The 21,242-nt window shown below is 43.4% G+C and overlaps 1 protein-coding gene across 2 annotated transcripts in view; it reads right to left on the reverse strand.

Moving 5' to 3' along the window:
• TRAF3IP2 (TRAF3 interacting protein 2) overlaps positions 1-21,242 on the reverse strand; it is a 32,480-nt gene that overhangs the window by 7,231 nt on the left and 4,007 nt on the right. For both annotated transcript variants that reach the window (XM_054061312.1, XM_054061313.1), the window contains exons 2-9: positions 17,552-17,621; positions 16,543-17,298; positions 13,273-13,462; positions 11,402-11,577; positions 9,913-10,001; positions 8,032-8,100; positions 5,615-5,731; positions 4,367-4,441 (exon numbers count right to left, since the gene is read on the reverse strand). In XM_054061312.1, coding sequence (XP_053917287.1) covers positions 4,367-4,441; positions 5,615-5,731; positions 8,032-8,100; positions 9,913-10,001; positions 11,402-11,577; positions 13,273-13,462; positions 16,543-17,298; positions 17,552-17,558 — 1,479 coding nt within the window. In that variant the 5' untranslated portion in view covers positions 17,559-17,621. The remainder of the gene's footprint in view (positions 1-4,366; positions 4,442-5,614; positions 5,732-8,031; positions 8,101-9,912; positions 10,002-11,401; positions 11,578-13,272; positions 13,463-16,542; positions 17,299-17,551; positions 17,622-21,242) is intronic.

Here is a 21,242-nt window from a genome sequence, read left to right on the forward strand (position 1 = left end):
GATCCACACAACATGTTCAACCTTGAGAAGCAGTGCAGAAAGAGCGGGACCACAGGGGAGCATTTCTCATCCTGGTAGCCTTCTTCCCCCTCCCCTTCCACCCTCCTTCACCAAGCATGGTTCCTCCTGGCCCCCTTTAAAGCAGGAGGCTGGGGATGATGCTGAGCTCAAGGAGAGGCTAATTTATCTCCAGATGAGCAGGGTCAGACCTCCACCACTCCCTGCAGTCTGGGAAAGATGCAGCCTTTCAGACGGGTTGGCTAATGCCCATTAATGTAATGAAGATGGGAGCACCATGGCCTTCGACAGTGACAGCAGGCTTGTGGAGAGGAGCCTGCTCAGGCCTCATGTTCCCATGTTTCCACAGCCTTGGAAGGTTTCTATATGGACAGCTTGGAAATGTAGGGGTGAAGGGGTATATTCGTAACACTAATTAAAAAGAGAGCTTTGCTCCTTGACCAAAACCAGCTCACGCCCACCGTGGAGATGTTGATTTCTTTTTTAGAGAGGTGGTGTTGGTGACACCAGAACACAGCCAAAGTGAGAGAGCAGGTAAGCAACATGAGCAGTCAAGATATCTAACACTTGTTCCCTGAACCTCTTATTTCGCAGGGCATTGTTTTCCTAAGATGGCCCCTGTTAGGAACAGCACAGTCCCTGTCAAGCCAGTGGAGATGGCTTCACAAGGACTGAGCAAAAAGCTGCTGGCATGCACCACAGCTCGGCATCTTGCCAGAGGATGCCCTGGCATGAGCAGAATGTCCTGCCTGCCAGCAAACAGCCTAGCTGCAGTCCAAATCCTTCATTCCAAAGCCTCATGCTTCTCAAATTGGCTGTCTTTTCCTGGGAATGCATGGCTGTAGGAACCAAATATCATTGTTTCCACTATTTAGGAAGCGATTTGTGTTAATTGGTGGGACCACTTTGCTAGATCTACAGGATTTAGGTATAAGAAGGAGGTATATGACCCAGGCACCTACAGACCCATTAGTCTGACCTCACACAGGCTTCAGAATAAGCAGCTTGGTGAGTGGCAGAGGTATCTATCAAGCCTCGCTCTCTGCTTTCTCCAGTGGCTGAGAAGGCGTGGGCCTTGGTGAATAGTCTTCCCAAAGTGGAGATTTTAAAATTTGCTCTTCCAGGTGGACACCTCACTGCCCAACAAAGCTTAGATCCTGCAGTGTTTAGTTTGGTAGGAGCATGAATAAGATTTCTTGTCTTCACCTGCAGGTCTGGTTTTGCATAGGAATGGATTTTAATCTTTGTGAACTTTGCTCCTTTGACAAAGCTGTTTGAAAATGACCAAGAGATTCAGGTGTTACTGGCAGAAAGAAAGATAACTGTGTTTGCATGCACGTGCACACCCTTATTACCCAAATTTTCTTTCTTTACTAAATCTTGGTAGAAGCCGTAAAAGGAAATGTGATAAAACACAGCACGGGTTTACCAAACAAGCCTTCTCTCTATTCTTGATGAGACTACATTTTCTGGAGGAAGTAAATGCAGTGGATCTAGTCAGTCTGAACTACAGCAAAGCATTTTATGTAGGTCCACATGGTAAATCATTGGTTAAGCTTGAAAAGATGGAAATTAGTGTGAGAAATGCATAGTAGGTAAGAAACCAGCAAGTAGGAATAAAATGAGAGAGACACTATACACCCAGAGACAAGCTCTATGCCTTTCTTCCAGATACGCTCCTGTAACCAATTTCATTTAATATCCTCCATCATAAACTTGGTGCAAAAAGTACCTGCACACCAATCAGCTCTGGCATTAATTTTAACTTAAAGGAGGTTGAAGAGGCAAGGGGTATAGCAGCTATTTTGACTCAGAGGGAGAGCAGAGAAAGTGAGAAGAGGGCTTTTCCTTGCCACACGACACCAGCAGTCATTTTGGGTGGGAGTTAACGGGCGAATGGTTACTGCCCTTTTAGATGTCTTCATTAGGCTGTGTATCTGTAAGTCGAGAAGAAATTCTCTCTATGGCATAGAGTATTTGATAACTCTCAGAATCAAACTAGTAGGAAGGGGGCAGTGCAGAGGGAAGGACTGTGCGTTCAAGATCATGTCTCTAAAGCACGGTTTGAGCTCTCCTGGCTGCCCTGGCACCAACCTTGCTTACCTCACCTCACCTGCTGCCTCCGCTCTGCCAGAGGGAGCCTCCAGCATGGGGCAATCATGGCTTAATGCTTTGGTCATAGGGTGAAGAGATCATGAGGACACGTGTCTGTGGACTGGCTTGATGCAAGCCTTGAACCAGCAACACCCAGGTTTCCTTTAGTAGTGTACGATGGGAAGCTGGAAATGGCAGTTCCACCTTAACTACATTTTATATTTTTTCCTCTCATTGTTTAATTTCCTAATGAACATCTTTGGATCACACAGATCCCTTCTGGTTGGAGGTTGACTAACTTTCACATAGTGAAAGGTTGACTAATTTTCACAGTGCTTTATGATGTGCTTCGTATGAGATTAACTCCTCTAAGAACGACATGCCCGAACGAAACTTTCAAAACCTTGCTCCCCTGCTCTTATCCACTGACAGTTGCAGTAGTACTTGAACTTGTAAAGGACAGTATGAAAAAAACGAAATGAAAGTGCTTTATCCACCAACATCATCAATCATACATATATGTGGTGTTTTTCAAGTACCTCACCTCCTCTGACTGCCCACAGACTTCGTTACTGCAATTTGTTCAGGCTCTGGCACTCTCCTTCCACCTGTGATGTCCCCCATTATATTATCATTAACAGTTAGATGGAAGTAGATGATGCACCAAAGAAATGTGTGAAGAATGACAGCAAAGCTTAATGGCAGTAGAAGATGCTGATCCACAGAATTTTGATGAGAAAGCGACCTCTTGAAGAACTGAAGGGTGATGTGGACTGCAGAGGATGGGCAGGAAGGCTTTCTTAAGCCTGATGCTTTAATAAGAGCAGGGGAATAAACCAACCCTGGAAATTCCTTATAGTTCACTGTCTGAGCGAGCCACTACTATGTGCTAAATAGTCTCTCGATACAGCCAAAATTAACCTATATTTATTGTTCTTGTGTCTGCCTCGAGGCCCAAAGGTGACTTTAGTGCCTGCTGGGCCACTTCTCTCTACAACCCTTGAGGTACCAAGTGGCTGCAGGCTGGTCTGGTTTCTGTGGCAGGCACTCAAGGAGCCCCAAAAGTTAGGCGCAGTCCTGCCCTCTCCCTCCAGACCAAGCTGCAAAGACTGACTGAAAATGCTAACTGGTTCAGTGCTTTTGGTTTCCTCACTTTTCACCCATGCGGTCTTGCAGCTTTTCATGCTGAAAAAGACCAGAGATCATTCAGGAAGGCAGCTGAATGACATGAAATATCAGAGGTACTGTTCATTCCAAAGAACCTCACATATTTTACTAATCCAGAGACATGTTTTCAAATTTCTGAGCTTATTTCAAGTCAGTGCCTAAAAACAGAACTTGATCACACTCAAATCCACAAGTGCCCCGGGACTTCAGGGCTCTGCAGTAACTGGTAACATTGTTTAAATCTTGACTTAGGTTTCAAGATTTGGGCACCCAAATAAATATAAAGCAGCTTTCCACACTTTTCCAGGATACAGTTGTACCTAGAGATAACATGACAGCTACTCAATAGTGCACAAAGCATTTAGCACGAATTCAATGTATCCATCCTAAGCTTGGGGAAGAATGCAATTTCTCAACTATAACTGAAGGCATTTAACTTTTCTGGCCTTGTAGAAGTCCAAGGCAGTCTCTCAGAGTGAGGAAGAAGGGTAAAGGAAGCTGCTGCATTACCTATTTCTTAGTCTCAAATGAATCTTCAAAACCAAAAAGGAGGGCAGATGAAAGTCTAAGTCCTAAAAAACCTTATAGATTGCCTTTGATGGCGCCATCAAAGTTCAAACAATGGCATAGTACTTTAATATTTATTATCCTCTTTATTTTTATATTCTCAACCCACCCTCTTCCAGATCCTCATCTCACATCACTCATAAATCTCTCCCATCTCGCTCATCAGTATAACATCTGGATAAGATTATAAAAGGGTTAATATAAAAAGCATGCTCGCTGGTTAGATTGTCTCTCTCCATTTAAATTCTTTCAACCCTCAAGACAATTTAAGTTTTAGTTATACATCCATCATCAGAAATACATTTATGTGCTGATTTATGTTGTGGATGAAATGTTTTTTACTTGTATGTACATAAAGCTATAAACTTTTCATGTAAAATGTAGCTTTGGAATATTACTAGTGGGATATTAAGAGCCAAGAAATTGAGAGGTTTGGATTTAAGATTTCATCAGGTGCATTGTGATCAAAATAAGATACGCTTAACAATGGAACAAATGTAAGTGCATGTATGTATGTTACCTTTTTGGCATTTGGAAAAAGCACAGGGATGAATCTGAAGTTCATACTTCCTTGTTGTATAAACTCAATCTGCATCTGAAATAGAACATATTGCCAGATTTATTGTAAAAACATCTTAACTTTTCTTCACACACATCTGAATCTTATGTGTAAAAACATTTTTTGCTTACTGCTTACTTGAAACTGCTCTTCTGCTAAATTATTTGATCTATTGCTGGTGGACTTGGTATCATTTTATTTGGCCACTTAATCTGATTCTTCATTACTACAGAATGGATACGGGAAAGATCTGTCAACATTTCTTGGGCATTTAGTTCTGTGGTGTGAAATAATTGTGGGTTTAGCTGTAATGAAAATCCCATGAAATCCGTCTAAAACCTACAAAGTTTGACTTCACCAAGGCCCCCGTTCAGTCTCCAGTGGGATGAAAGATTTCAGATGGAGGCCAGTGTCCTGTTGAAGCTAGGACCCAGCCTGTTTCCCACGTCCCAGCTCTGTGTCTGAGCTGAGCCCCAGCCTCTTCCCTGTGTCCCTGGACACAGGCAGGGTGTTAAGGACAGCAAAGTACTGCTGAGAGTTCATCTGTTGATGACAGCTTCTGAGAAGTCTGACTGCAGTATCAAACTGAGGAATCAGATGGGTATAGGGTAAGAAAGGCAGCAAACTGTGAACTGAGGGAGAAAGGATGAGTTTCATGGCTCTGTGGGTCATCTGTTCTGTGACAGACTGCAGAGATAAGCATCTCTGACCTCTGCTGCTCCCCTGCCCTGCTGCCCACCCAAGAAACCCCCTTTGCAGCCCTGGCCTTTGCTCTACAATTCCACCTTTCAGCCGGCTTTATTACTGCCTGAAAAAAAAGACCTCAGTTACAGGATGGCCAAAGCGATCGGGGCTGGTTTACAGTGAGGAAGGTCAGGTGGTATTAGATAAGATTGTGCTCAGGGCTATATGACAGGGCAACAAGGGCTCAAGAAGGTGAGGGAGGGAAACAAACCCATAGAACAATAAAGAATGTAGAGGAATAAGACGAGCGTTTTTAATAGGATTCTTCTTCCTTGAGCCTCTTAGCAGATGTTAATGAGCATACGGAGTTGATGAGAGGGAGGATTAATGAATTCCAAAGGGGGGTGGTTTAACTATGGGGATTGGAGAAAACAAAGCAAAGAACCTGCCATTTGGAGACAGATTTGTCTTCTGAGAAGAAGAGACAGAGTCTTTGTACAACAGCAAATGCACATCCTTGCTTACCATCCTGTGGATGTATTTAGTATGTAAGCCGTGTTCATCCCTGTCCAGCTGGGATTCAGCCCCTTCCACATCCTGTTTGTATTTTGGACTGATTGCTATGATTATCATCACCGTCTTCTGTTAGGGAGAAAAGCACTTTTATGAAATTGGGATACACAGCGTGTTTGGTAGAGGCAGATCGGAAATCTGCCAGTTTGTGTTTTAAGTGATCTTCATGTTCTGGGCAAACATGAGAGGATCTCATTCATTCTGGCAGGAAATGCAGGAGAACTCATATACTCGTTCTCCTTATTATTTCTCGAGATCTCATAATATAGAAAATCTAAATGTCAAGAGGTATATTAGCAGCTACCAGCGTACAGTTGGAATCTCTGTAATAAAAAGCAAAAAATAGCTTTTTTATCAGTGTAGATTGTCTACGTGCATACACAGAAAAGTTTTATCTTCAAGTGCAAACCAAAATGTTTTCCAACAGCTTATGTAAAAGTGCATCTATTTAACCATCTATGGCTTTTTATACATAAAGCCACTAAAGGCAGTTGTCTGTGGAAGCTACGTCTAGGGCTCTTGGCAAAAGAAACTACAACTTCTGTGGCTGATCTTAGCAGTGAGGTGTGCAGAGAGGTGTCTGCGCAGAGAGGTGGGCTTTTGCAGATGGCTTGGGCAGGCTTAGGGGTACTTAGGGGCAGCTGCAGTGGGCTTAAGGCAATGCTCCTTGCCTCGCTGGGACAGCCTGGATCCTGCCTGTGACCTATTTAATCCCAGGCCCCCACCGAGCTCAGGTTTCCACAGAGGGGCCGTCCTTCATATCTGGGAAACATCTCTCCTCCTTAATGGTGGGCCAGTGAAGACGCTAGGCAGATGAAAGCCTCCTACTTGTGTTTCCCTAGTGCCTGTCTTTTATCCCCGGCACACCAAGGCCACATCAGGCTGTGTAAGGCTTCCAAGTCTGTGGCTCACAGTCAGCCTGGCACCTAATTAACTCTTTCCTTCTGTGTAATATCAAGGGAATTTGCCCCACCACAGGGTCAAATACAGTAAGAAGCCATTATCCTTTACACTGACTTAACATACTCCAGAATTACTTTTGCTTGTGTCTGACATGCATGTAAGCACTTACAGATGTTGAAGGTTTGCAAAGACATGCCTGGATGGACACATCCCCCTGCTTGTGTCCAAGCAGTCCCTTCTTCCTCACACGTGTAGAGGCTTTGAAGTTAGAAACTGCCTTTACAGTCAATGGAGGAAAACAGACAATTCCAGGACAAGCAGTCAGAGAAGGTTCCCCGTGCGGAGGAGGGGAATCGCTCTCTGCATGCACTGGTCTCTCCTATTGACTGTGCAAGAGTCCAAAGAGAGATGTGCCAGTTTGTATTTTAAATGATAATGACATTCTTGGCAAAAGCAAATTCACCCTAGCTTCTAGTTTCAGTACCTCCATTATGCATGGTGAGCCCAAGCCTGCTCTGTCCTGATGGAAGCCCCAAAAAGGCATGACTGCTTTGCTGCAGCAGAAGCCCCAAGCTGACTCTTCATGCAGGGCACTTGAGCTAAAGTGTCCTGCTTGAACACCTTTGGGAAACCTGTGTAGTGCTGTGTCAGATGGTTAAGCTTCCTTGCTCAGGCTGGGGAGAGCCCACCGCTTCGTCAACCCTGTTCCCAAGCATGGAGATGTGCCCAGAGTGAATCAGAGGCGCAGTGGCAAGGCACAAATCAAAGGAAGCCACTCCATGATGGCATGTGTCTGGTAACAGAATCACCAGTTTGTGTTCAGCTGTGCTGGTATACTGGGACCACTTGGCTTGATCCTAAAGGAGATGTGCATTCACTGCTCCTTTGTACTTCAGAGGAAGGTGCTGCTGCAGGGGATTGCACTGGCACCAATATGAATCTCTATTTTACTGCTTAGATACATTCAAAGTGATAGAGAAAATCTATCACATGACTAGCAGAGTATCAATTTCCAGTTTACATACAGGATGGTTTATCCAGAAGAACTCTTCTGTCTTTTGGATAAAAACTACAGGTGAGAAGCAGGATGGATGTTAGTTACTACTATGCAGCCTGGGATATCATTTTAACCAAATATAGCTAAACCTCACTATTTAAAAATGAGATGGAGGAACAACTTGTCCAATGGCAGCTTTAGGCTGAATGTAACAGCCAGCATTGGAATTTGGCAGGAATGCTAGGATTAGCACTTCGTTTCTTCAAGAAAGAGCTTTGGGATCGTAAGAGGTAGAAGTGAGTGAGATTTGCCTATGCTCTCACTGCAAGGCCTCTGCCATTTCTGTAGGGGCGGGGAAGACAATAGTAGGGTCTTGTATTTTGATTCTGCTTCTGTTGCTATCAGAATAATTCAACCATTTTCCTCAGGTCACTTCTGCCATGAACAAGGTTAAATGGCCTTTACATACATCACCTAGGTAGCGCTCCATCCACTTAATGATGTCAATACCTCGTACCGTGTCCTCGAATATATCAATCTGCAAGAGAATGAAAATCCGTGATGAGCATCCTTTTGTCCTCTCTATTTGGTGGCACTGAAAAGGTGCCTGCTCTTTTCCCTAATTTCTAACATGCATACCTAATTCCCTTAGGGAAGAAACATCACATATGTACATATGTGCATGGACAATTTCTCTCCTTTCCTTGCAGTCCAGAGTCAAGCTGGATGGTCTTGACCCCAGGCAGGTGGAGAGGGGCTGCTGCAGGCGCATCTTCATGCTTCTGCCCAGCTGGCCATTCAACTGGCCACCCTGCCCTGCCAGCTCCAAACTTCCAGGCATTTTTGCTCATCGGAACAACGAATGTTAGATATTCAACATTTACAAACTGGATTTTCTGCTTCTCTAAACACCTCAAGAAGGTGAATGGCTACCCACCTTCTCCATTTATAGAGCTGCAAATGTCCGCTATTTTCTGGCTGCAAGGGTATATACCGAGCGTCAAGTTTTAGCTTCATATTGTACCGAATTTTCAGAGTGCGTAGTGGGAAGTCAGACAGGTCACTGATGCTGGATCCGGTAATCCAGACCTTCAGCAACAGCAGAGAGGTGGAGAACTTCATAGGACTAAATACAACCAATACTGCTCACTTCCCTGCACGCTCAGTAAGCCCAGAAACTGGCAATCAGTGACCGTGACCAATGGAGTAAGTATTAACTTCTCTAAGTTTTAGATGGAAGAGTCATGTTCTGCTCTGAAGTCATTCTTTTCCCCCTTTTGAAAGTGGAGAACATATTTGTTTCCCTGCTTTGGGGCCATTTTAATTTATATATTATTCTGCAGCATGGTCCAAGAATTGCCTGTCCAGGAAAGGTGCTATTAATGAGCCTTCTACTCCGTACCTCTCTGGTGCTCAACAGTTTTCTTATGAATTGGTCATAGTACAGAACTGCTGGAGACAAGTATAATTGCAGTCTCTGGAAAAGAATCTTTGATTCATGAAAATAAATAAGCATGTGCAAAGCACCCCACTGAGTCTCATTCAGTTTAATGATAGCCACTTGCTTAAATGCTTTCCTGAACTGAAGCCAAACAGTGAAGGTTGAGGGGTCACAAAGAATATGCACTTGAAATAAGAAAATATGAATCAAGGTTTTGATGAATACTGAATTCTAGAGCCTCTGTGGATGGTCTCCTTAAAGAGGGCTGTTATGATGAAGCAAACTCTGAAAAAGCGAAGGGAGAATCTGGATGACTTATGGGATTAGACAGTAGGGCAGAGTTCTTTTCAGGCCAGTGATTTTAGAATCCCTTTTAAAAGTATAACAAAGCAAATGAAACCATGAGATGGGCTGTTTTATTAAGCTGTGTGAAATACACTGATTTTAGATCGTTTTTTAGCAGTAAGGTGTTCACATCTAAAGAACCAACAACGTAATAGCATCGCAGAAAAAAGGAAGCTGGGATATGATGAATGTGAAAATTGACCTTTTTTAACACTGATATTACAATCAAATATGAGACAATGTTAATGGAATAGCTTACAAAACCTCACACCATTGCCCATATGGTATTTGGAGTCACTAAATGGAATTTTCCAAGGTCATTACTAAAATACATTTTAAAGGATAAAATTCAGTTAAAATGTGAGCATATGAAAAGGCAAATCATTTAAGCTACAATTTCTAAAGTGAAGTCTAGTTCATTCCATTTGTATCTCATTTAATCTACAAAATGTGATGATAAACAGAAAAACATTTAAATGGATCATGCATCATCTCTGGTTTTACAAAAAAAAAGCCTCTTTCTCCCCCTGGTTTAAAGTCCCTCTCTCTAGAAGGAATACTTACAGCAGTTTGAAATCCATTTACAAGCAAGAAGTTCACAAATTTCATAACCTCCACCGCCGTGTCCACCGAATAGGTTATGAAGACCTTGCCTAGGAGAGAGAGTTCATATGAATATATGATGCATTAAGATGTGCCATTTGGAGGATGAGACTTCCACAACCTTCCTTTTCCACCACGTTTTAGGTTTTTCCCGTTTACATCTCTTCAGATTATGCACAAAACGGATGTGGGATAGCACAGTGGCTTGGTGTTGAACTCAGTCACCCATCCAGAAACCAGGTCTAAGTTCCTAGTGCCTCGCTGCAGACAAGCACTTCTTTGGAAGCCGGAGAGGCTAACCCTACTCTGCTGCTCGCCCTGCCCTGCTGCCAGAGCTGCTTCTGCCCCAGCCCTTTGGCACAGATGAGGTTGGGCCTTCACCCAGAGCTGTGGCCACCTGCACTGGCTGCAACCAGCACAGCTTTCCCCCAGACCTCACTGATCTGACCAAGAGCTGGAGGAGCTCTTACACGTGCCATACGGACTCACCTTACAGCGGCATTAACTCCCCGTGTGGGCAGGATGACTGGCTGGTGACAGCAATGTCTTCAGCTGCCCCTGCCATCATGGAAGGAGTATTTTTAATAGTTAAAGAATCATGAATTTGCAGGTTGGAGTAAACTAGCTGGTTGATGTGATCCAGCTGTGCATGTATCACAAATAACAGTTTCATCCAGTAAGTATCTAGGACACACTTAATTGATAAAGAAGAGTTTATCCAAGAGTGATATCCAGTGTCATTGCTCACTCTTACACGCCGGAGAGATGCAACTCTCTGAATTTGAAAGGGGATGAGCAAAATGAAGACTAAAGGAAAGATTGAAACCTCAGGAGAGATGCAGAGTGTTCTTAGCAATGGTATATCTCACTTGCAAGTCTGCACAGCATTAAGAAGGAAGCTAGCTTTTCTGAAACCTTTCTTTCTTGTAAGGGTTGAAGGATGAAAGAGTTTCAGGGGCTTGTTGCAGGGAAAGTGCCTCAGCCAGTGCCTGTGCCAACCTCAGCTCTCTCTGCAGGCTACCACCCCAAAGTCCTCTCCACTCACCAGGTCAGAGAGAAACTGAGGTTGAGACTCAACATATTTGTCTGGTTTGGGGCAGGCAGAAACGCTTTATCCCTAGGGCTTTGTTTGTTATTAGTCTTTTACTGTAAGCTTCAGTGCCTCCTGCCTCAAAGGGACATCCTGTTTAGCAAGAAGTCATGAAAACAATCTAAACAGTATTTAGTTTTTGTAAACAAAATAACAAGCAATTAATGACAATTAAGTTTTCAGGATTCAAGGGGATAATTCCACCCCACCAAACACAGATGTGAGGACACTCAGTATTTTCTTGTTGTCTTTGTGTCTTAATGTCTTCACCCCTGCCTTCTGCCCCCTGGAGCTTTCCCACCTAAAGCTGTCAGGCTATGCTTTAAAATCTTGCACAGAATAGATTTGCTAACCACTTACGCAACTCCTCCGGCAAATTGCTGGTTCTGAGAGTTCCCTTGGCTGCAGGGTTACTGAGAGGTCTTGGGACAGCAGCTGGAGATGGAAAATTGTCAGAAGGACAACAGCACGCTTCCTCTGGGCCACATGGCTTGGGAGACAACTGACCATTAGGTAGCTGATTGTATAGCTGGTTTCTAGAAAGAAAAACAAGAGAGGATAAAGATAACCATCCACTGCATCGTGGATGATTTTATGCACTCATGGGAGCAGGTATCCCTCATGCAAGTAATCTGCACCCTGGACCTGCAATAACCTTGCCTAATGCCTTCTCCGTTTTAACAAACAGAGAAGCTTAGCAGTCCTTGTCCTACTAAACTTTGACATCACAGTTTAAGTCAATGGGAAGGCAAATCTATAGAGATTCCTGCATGAGGTGTCCTTTGAATCTGCTGCGATGAATCTGTTGGATGAGTGTTAGGTTTCTGAGAGAGCTTTTCCGCCCAGTGATATTTAGTCAATAAAGCCCACTCTCTCTTTTTTCTTTCCCTTCCTTAAATGAATGATGACAGGCTGGTCACAGCATGTTTTCTGTTGTCACATTAAGATTTGGTTTATTCATTTCAGTACAGATGTTTTCTGTTACAAAGTACTCTATAGGCAAATATTACGAACATATAACTGCCATTCCTGGAATCAGCATGCAAATACCAGCCACGCAGCCGCAGGACAGACCCCGTGTATTCTGTATTTCTTTTAGAAGAAGAAAGTACCAAGAAAAGCAACACGTACCTCATCAACAGCCACAGAACCTACCCTTCAACAAATTTACAGATCTTCCCAAACCTTCCTCTTATATAACAAATGCACAAAAAATTAGGAGTCTGTTTTTAAATTTTACTACTGCAACGGATACCCACTATTCCTCAGTATTTTTACATTTTCATATAAACTTTTTAGTGCAATTATCTCTGCTGCAAGTACTTTCTTATCTGGCTGTCATTTTTCTGCCACAGTCCCTAGCTTTACGCAAACCAGGGCAGTGAGGTATTTCAGTTGTCCACCCTCTTTTGTCCCGCCTGTTCTCACAATTTTCTGTCAAAACCACGTCACATAAGTGGACATTTTCCAACAGTTTAGCATCTCTGAAAGTATTGTGACACTAAAGTAAAATCAGTCTGATTTCAGATGTCCTCAATACCTGAACTTCAATTTGTCTTCAGGAAGCTGAGTCTGGAGAAAACCCTGCATGGATAGTATTTCCCACCTGCTAATGACATACTTAATAAGGAGGGAGATACAAGGCCTGGTAAATTAGTATCTGAAAACCAGTCAAAAAAGCCCTTGATGAAAAGTGTTGCACAGGTGGTATTCTACTACTATATGAAAAATCATGGAAAAGGCTGCAAACTGCAATGAGATGGGTAAGATTTTCGCCCTTTTTCTTTTCACTACAGAAGAGATAAGAAGGAAGTCAGTGGAAGTCAATGATGGAGGCATCTCAGGCTGGTACAACAAAACGCTGAAGACTGCAGTGAGACACCAAATTGACCTTTGCTCTCAAGCAGGAGAACTCTAATGTTTCAACAGGGATGTTTTTCAACCCCTCATCCCTTTAACCTTCAAGCATTTATCTTCCTTAAAGCATGCATTTCAGGGTGTGCTGTAACAACATATCATGTATCCAGCTTTGAAGTTCACTAGGGTAAGGTCAGGCCCCTTTTGGGTGTAAAACAGCAAATAACAAAAACTACCCAGCATCTCACATGTACCCCTGCAGCCCAGGCACACCAGCATTCCAAGGCTTAAGAAGTATTAGTTAAAAGCACACAAAATCAGATCAGAGGAGCTTCTACCCAACACAGCCAACAACTCTCTTGAAATGTACTTACGGGAATCGAGGAGGACCAGGGGAGGAGCATGTCCTCTGTGGTGGTCGGTCTCTGGTGCCCTTGGGAGCACGGAAGTTTGAGTAATTTGGGATGACTTGCTGGGCTGGGCGGATAACTCTTATGCAAGGTCCAGGAACAGGAGGAAGCGGTTGCGATATATGTGCAAACTGTTGGTAAGGAGCTCTGCCATCTGGGAGGGTGAGAAAATAAAAGGCACCAACTATCATTTCAGCTAATATATTTTTTTCCCTCAGTTTGTGTTTACTCCTTTGCAGGTATGTCCTCTTTCATGTCTCAGGAACCGGAGCAGTTTGGAGGGATTTGCAGGTATCTAGGTCTGAAAAAAAGCCAGATTAAGGAACAATATAGTCTGAAGTTTCCTATTTCCCATTCACACACAGCACGGTTCAGATCTCCACCCTGGGCTGGGCTGTCGGGACAACTAACAGTTAAACATTCAGGGCTGCTTCATCCCTGCACTTACCATGCCTTGATGTTTTTTGGTTGTTTGTTTTTTTTTAATTTGTTTTTTGGCGATAACTTCTGAAAATGAATCATCCCAATACTCTCATGAAAGCAGATGCAAAAACCTGGAACAAATCAGTTTGCAACACTAAGGCTAAACAGACTGTGATTATTGAAAATGAAAAGAGAAAAAATAATGTCTTGGTTTGTTATTTCACCCTGTATGAATTTGCTGCCTAAGTGACCTCTTAAGGCCTTGCTGCTGCTCCTGTTGCCATCCAAGGGGCTGCAGGGGCAGCCCAAAAAAAAGATTTTTCTCAAGTAATTCGGAAAACCTTACTGTTGTTGGCTGTGCACACATGATGCTGTTTAATAACTAACATACAGTGGAACTGTTGACATAAACTGAGAGAGAAAGCAGTGTAAGCTGTTTGTTTCCCAAAAGGCGAAAACTATTTTCTCTCTTTTTCCTCCAGTCTTTCTGCTTGCAGTTTTCATTAGGCAAGCAGCTCTGCACACTTTCAAGCTGCTGTGTGCAGATCAAAGTCCAGCTTGGCAGGGCTTATTAGCGCTGCATGATTTTGGTGTTGTGAGCTGGCTCTGAAAGCTGTAGTACTAAAACACTCTTTTTTTGCCCCTCCAAGACTATTTTTTAAAATCCTTTTAGCTGTTTTGGGGTCATGCTTTCCTTTTCCTAGCAGCCATGAAGACTAAAATTTATTTTAAAAGAGGAGGGGAAAAAAAAAAGAAAACAAAGCTTTGATGAAACAGTCCAATTCCAGGAGACAATATTTAAAAAAAACCCAACTAACCATTCCTGATGAAATTGTGAGTTGGCAACACTGTATTTGTTGAGACTGTTTTAGGAGATTTTCGTGCTCCCCCTTTAAACTGTTTGCAAAAGGACAGGGTGAAAGAGCCTGGGACTACAAACTTAAAAGCAAATAGGTCTCATGGATTCGCTCCTAGGAAAGGTGGCAGGGCTCTGAGAGATGCAGTTTGGTTTACAGTTTTTTATGCCAATGCTTTACCAACTTCCTTTGGATGTATCTGATGTATTTCAACGGATGCAACCCCTGCCCTTCAGAAGCACAGCATGGCCAAGCGTGTGTGACCCTCCCCACCAAAAGCTCTCACATATACATATCTGAAATAATGGTCCCTGGGCACATAGCATTGCTATGAGGATTTCTTTGATTTCAGAAGCAGTTTTGCTGTTGTATCTCAAATAGCAGGTGTCCAGAGCCAGCTTAGAGCCTACAGGCACAATTGCTGTTCCCCAGGAGAGGCATGTTGTAACACACAAACTGCAGAGCTTTGTTGTGGGTTGCCACTGCCCAACAATTATCTGAAACTCAAGGAGCTGTCGGGAGGTGATTTACACTGTCCCAGGCATGAGAGAAACAGGAGTACAGATTCCAGCTTCTTGGTCCTGACCAAATCTGCTCCAGCCATCTGAGCTTAGTTTATTCATTTTGCCCTCTGGATATGGTTGAAATGCTAGTGATTTTTCTAAAGAAAGCCTTTCAGAGTTCCTGCTTTAAAACAAAATGGCCTCATTCAAGAAATGTCCTACTTCTCACGATGCCCGCATGTGGAAGAGGTACATCGAGGTAAATAGCGAGGGGTGTTTTGCAACCAGCTCTTTGTCTGCTTAAAGCTGAACTGAAAGGAGAAGGTACGAAAAGAAAATCAGAGAACATTTTGCAACCGTTCAGCTGTAGACACTGATGAAAGTCCATCTGTAGGCCCTTTCGCTTTACTAAGTCTGAAGATCAGAGGTGAAAATGGAGGCTCTGATATAGCCTCTCTCTTTCATATACCTAATTATAGCACATCGCTGGAATGACAAAACTCCCTAAACAGATGTAATATAAATGCCGTGGAGTCAACAGAAGGTTAAAAAAAAAAAAAAAAGGGTTATCAGAACAGGCCCATGGCTTTTTATTACAAAGCCAGCCCCAAATGGGTTAGTTTCTCATGAGTCTAATGAAATATAAATTATATTAAAACAATTATATTGCTGTTGGATGTTCAAAGCTCGCTTCATAGCAGATAAAAATCTCAGAGACTGAAAAGGAATACTAATTAATAGCAGGCTGTAAACTGCGCCGTAGTCTCCAAGAACCAAAACACTCATATTGACAGAGTCACATCAGCATTCAGTGATACAATCACCAGCAGCTGAGAGGGCTCCATTTTAAGTAATGAGCTTTCATTTCAGCTGGCAACAGAAAAAAAAATGAGGATGATGGATGTCACGCTCCTTTCGCACAGAAATAAAACACATGGGTGAGTTTGGTCATAATGCTGGGAGATACTGTTTACATAGATCAAGGGTAACCTCCCATCCTGATTCTGGCAGGAAATTCTCAACTTTGAGGATGCAGGTCGGAATAAGGAAATCTATGAAACCAACAGGAATTAAGTTGGTACAGGAAGCTGCTGAATGATTGATGCAAGGAGGAAAGAAATGACTAGAATATGAAATAACAGCAGGGAGAAGGCTGTGCATGCACAGCATGACCGACAAAGGCTAGTTATAAGGCAAAATCATTAGCCTTCATTTGATGAATAACTGTGAGCTCTTTGACGTTTAATCTGGCTCAGAGGTTCTGCATCAGAGAGTCCGGCTGCAAAACCCCAACATCTGGAAATATAAAATGAACTGCAAATAGATGTTTTAAAAGATTAATAATTGCATGCCATGCTTTGCCTTTAAGTACAGTAGGAAAACACCAGCTTGGTGGATGATGGCTGTGACAGACCTGGAAAACCTCCTGTGGGGTGGGCAGTGTTACTCACATGGGCCCTGGAGATGCTGCTCTGCTGGACAGCCGTGTACAAAGCAGCCGTGAGCTTGTGAGGTGACATTGGGATGGGGCAAGTGCTGGCACATAGGGCACTGCTGATGATCAGGTCCAAAAAACTCTCTGGAGATCAGCGGTCCTGGAAGGTCCTGGGGATTCAGCACGGACACCAGCGGTAAAGGGGGCTCCAGGTGCCTGATGCCCATGACGTCTCGTGACTGGGAGTTGTAACTTATGTCCACCGCCCTCAGCTCTGCTGGGGGTCTGTTTCCTAAGGGTTGCTGTGACTGTGAACTCCCTTGGCTGCTCTCCTCCAGTGAGTCCTCAGGAACAACAGACAGGCTCTGCTCTGATTTACTGGAGTTTTGCCCAGTGTCAACTGAAAGCTGTGATCTTGGCTGCATGCCTGGTTTGTCCATAGCTACAAGATGCATCTTGGAGGGAATTGCTCCAGCTATTGATTCACTGGGGGAACAGAAGTGTTCATCTCCATCAGAACTGGTGTATTTTGACCACAAGCTGCTGTCTGGCTCCACAGACAGTGCTGACTGATGACGTGCTGATGCTTTGCAGAGGCATGGTGGATCAGCCACAGGCTGAGGTGTTCCAGTGGCACACGGTCTCTGGGACTTCTCATCCTCTACATCTTCTCCAGAAGGCTGCAAAGCTCTTCCCAAGACATGTTCAGGAAATGGGGACCATGGCATGGATTCATCCACTTCAACTGGTATGCTTCGACCCACAGAAGTGTCTGAAACAAAGTGTGAGAAGAATCACTGTAGGTGGACAGCAATCCAGACAAACACATGCCTTCAGTCACCACTGAATGACCGTGAGCAGAAACACTGAAGAGCAGTATGTATTCTTTACATCCTTTATGTTTTTATGTCTTTTAAAAAAGACAGGCAGAAAACAGCAAGAAAGGTCTGGCTGAATTTTGGCAAAGCAAGAAAGTGGAGGGTTAGCTGGAGTGGGGCTAGCACAGAGTTATATTTTGGACTAACCTGACATTCCCAAGTTTCGTAGTTGTACTGGAAACGAGAGTCAGCTGCAGGGCCAGGATTTTCCAGCAAACTGGAAAAGAAGAGAAAGACTCTTGTGAACATGGTACAGTTTCACACAGGCAATAATCCTAAAATAACTCTATCTTAGATACTGGAAAAGAAATACTGGTTAGAGTTCTGGAAATTGCATTGTGCAAAACAGACGCTTTTATGGATTTCTGGAACTTACTCTTCCTGCTGAGATTGGAGGGGGGAAAAGCAAATGAATTGTCTCTCAGAGGTGCTTTCTGCACCTGACAAAAGAGCAAGCTGCTTAGGTCTGGACGTTTGGCACAGGCATTTTCCAGGAAGCACAATCATTTGCAATTATTTTACTCATTACCTTCTAAGGATAGCTTCACACTGATGCCTTAGATCTAAATTTCACCACACACCTAGACGAGTAATTTTAAGTCCAAAGCTTGTTTCCTAGTGTTGCTGCTTATTTTATCAAACCACTTCAGCCCATTATCACACGGCTGTTGTTATTTCAAATTACTGAAAATAAAAAGACAATTTAGAGGTGTTAGTTATTGTTCGGATTTTTTTCCCTTCTTTTGGTATTCACTTGGGCCCAAACACCAAAATTATCACTGCCTTTTGAGGGTGTTGTCAGTAAATTGGGTCCAGCCAAATGATCCCTGATGATGGACGCCTCTGCTTCACGATCACTCAGAATGATGGCACTGGTGATGGATGACTGCTGGGTGGGCTTCAGGAGTGCAGCCATCTTCATCCTCTGGTATAGGGGTGCAGATTAGCTTGACTTTAGGAAATTTTAACTGCTGCCATGGAGTATAGAGAAACAAGCCCAGCGTTCACCATTTCTCCAGCCATTTTCCTTCTATCACACTGGAGAAGCTAAAATCCCAAGCAGTGTTGTCAGAGAAGAATGGACTAAGCACTCAAGCAATGGGAATGACAGCCTTTGGCAACAGAATCTGTCTTGAAAGCTTGGTAAACAAAGTCAAAATCCCCACACATTTGAGGAGCTTTTAGCAGTCCAAGGACTTCTCCCAACTTCAGTCACAGTAGCTTGAACAGAAAGGTCAAATGAAGAACATATATTCAAATGACCACAGTATTAAAAACAGTTGAACGGGATCACAGAGAGATAGAAACCCAACCTTTACCCTGGCTCACACAGTGGTTCTGTAAAGGCAAAGGATGTGCCCCATGGGTAAGAGTCAGGCTTTACATTCATGCTAATCAGATCAAATGACATGTATTCCCTCCCCCCCGAAAGTACCTCTGGCATAAAAAATTCTAGGTGCAACATTTTCTGGAAAGTAGGATTAAAACTGTCCTTTGCTGCTGGGCTGCAATGTAAATATTCCTCCTCTGTGTAACTTAAAACCTATTTATGCAGAAAATTTACCATATATTCAAAATACACATCTTATATCATAGCAAGCACATCCACCGGGAGAACTATCCTGGGATAATTACAGTGGGATAATTACACTGGTAAATTTTCCCATGTAAGCAAGTCCTCAGAGCAGCTATTAGTTGTACCAAAACAGTGAACACGCTGCTGTTCTGACAGCTGCAGCCTCCTGCGTGAGAGCACTGGGTCTGGTTCCAAGCCAGCTCCTTCCCATATAAGCACCCAAGACTGAAATCCCGACCGTCATCTCACCACTCTTGCACATCCCGCCCTGTGGTTTATATCCCTTTTCCGCTATGCCACGTCACTAACACCAGCCCTGCTTGCTGAGTCACAGTTCTCTTGACAGTCATAACTGATGTGATGGGAAAGGGAAAACCTTGAGCTCTCATAATCAGCACAGGATTGTGACAGGGACTTGTGCTGTGCTGTGTGAGGTGGTGACAAAATGTCCTTTACTTGGGACCTTCGGTAAGATGGCGTTTTAAATGACGACTGTCCTGTCATGGTGACTCCCCAGGACTGTACAGCATGATGACAGGTTTACATGAATTGGGGTGTAAAGCTGCCGAGGGGTTCCCTGCCAGACTTAGAGAAGCGCCTGTGAATGTTAAGTGTCTAAGTCCCTGCAATGCATCTGCCTTTTGCTCATCCCAGCAGCTCTGGAAACCTGACCCTTGGATCATCTGGCCTCAAAGCGTCTGCTCAGACATGCTCTGACTTGCGGATATCTCTGCCTGTTTGCTTGTAAGCTGAATGACTCATGCTTGAGCAGCAAATATCACTGCAAACTTATTCCCTCCACTAAGCATCTCCAGTGAACTGGATCTCTGTGCAAAATTCTCCTTGGTGTTCATGAAGCACAAGCTCATCTGAGGGGTACCAGGGCACAGCTCCAACTCTTTAGCCACATGTGTTATCTAAGCATCCCTCACATTAGATATAAGGAACACCCAAACATGGTTTTTCAGAAATAAATTTACAATGCCTTATACACTTAGATGCTTCTTTGGTGGTCTCTGAAGTAGCTCAAAATGCTAGAAAACACTTTGAATTCAGATCCTCTATGTTCAACATCCTTTAATGTAGCACTGTGGCAAGAAGAACGGATTTCTATGGAGAAACCGAGAACTCAGTCCAGAGCTCAATGAAGGAAATGGGAAACTCTCTACTGACTTCTGTAGGTTTTGGATCAGGTGTCAGGTGGGATTTAAAAGTTACTAAATTCCTTTGGAGGCTAAAACCTCTAAAGTTTTTAGTCCCTTTTTTTTCAGTTCATTGCTAACATCTGGCTATCTGTGAAACGGATCATGCACAGATGCACAGACTGCGTGAGCCTAATGAAAGGCACAACACGGGCAGAGAAAAGCCAGACTTGTTTTCTTCAAGTTTGTTATTCAGCGTATTTCCTTTGCCTTTTGGAGGAGGGATATCAAGTCTTTATTAAACTGTATTGCAAATGATCAGCTACCAAACTCTTGAAATGGCTTACTTCAGAAGAGTTAAAAAATGTCTTTCCTACTAGTTCAGCCCTCTGAAAGAATAAATGCCTCTTTATCTCACAAATCGACTTAATGTTTAAATGACAGCCTAATTTCCTTCCTGTGTAACACGAGCTAAACTTTATGAAAATCACTCCAAGTAGCTACGTAAAAATAATTTGGTCAGACAGAAGAGAGACCTAATTCTATCACTTGTGTTTTGACCTGAAAAAGATTATATTTTTTAAAAAAATTATTTTGCTGAGAGCCTGCTGCACGACAGCTGAGCAGCAAAAGCTGAGCATTGATACCCCTGCTCCCATGGGGCTGAGGTAGGAGGCACTGAGGGGCTGAAGGCTTTTGTGTTAAAACACAAATGTCATTAAAAGGGGGAAAAGTGATTTCATCCTCCTCCTCCCTCAGTAGCTCTGGTTGGAGAGACAAGCTGTTACAACATCAGTGCTCTGTCTGTTGAGATGGCCAGGAAGATAAATTTACCCCAGGACATGCTGAACACTTTTTTAGCAAGGCTGGCAATGGTATGTGGATGGGAATTCCCAAAAGAAATCCCCACGCTGCTGGGAACATTATGGATGATTCAGAAACATCCTCCTCCAACAGCAGTACTTCCGAATGTTGTTTCTGCTCTGCTGAAGCCCTGAGCTTTTGGAAAAAGACCTAACACTGAGCCCATCATCCCAGCATTTTATGTTGCCTTGTGCTGCAGAGTTTCATTAGGTTTCCTCTGACTTCTAGTTAGCTTATGCTGCAAGTACAGTTATGC

This window comes from Cuculus canorus, chromosome 3, assembly GCF_017976375.1.
Source record: "Cuculus canorus isolate bCucCan1 chromosome 3, bCucCan1.pri, whole genome shotgun sequence".
NCBI lineage: Eukaryota > Metazoa > Chordata > Aves > Cuculiformes > Cuculidae > Cuculus > Cuculus canorus.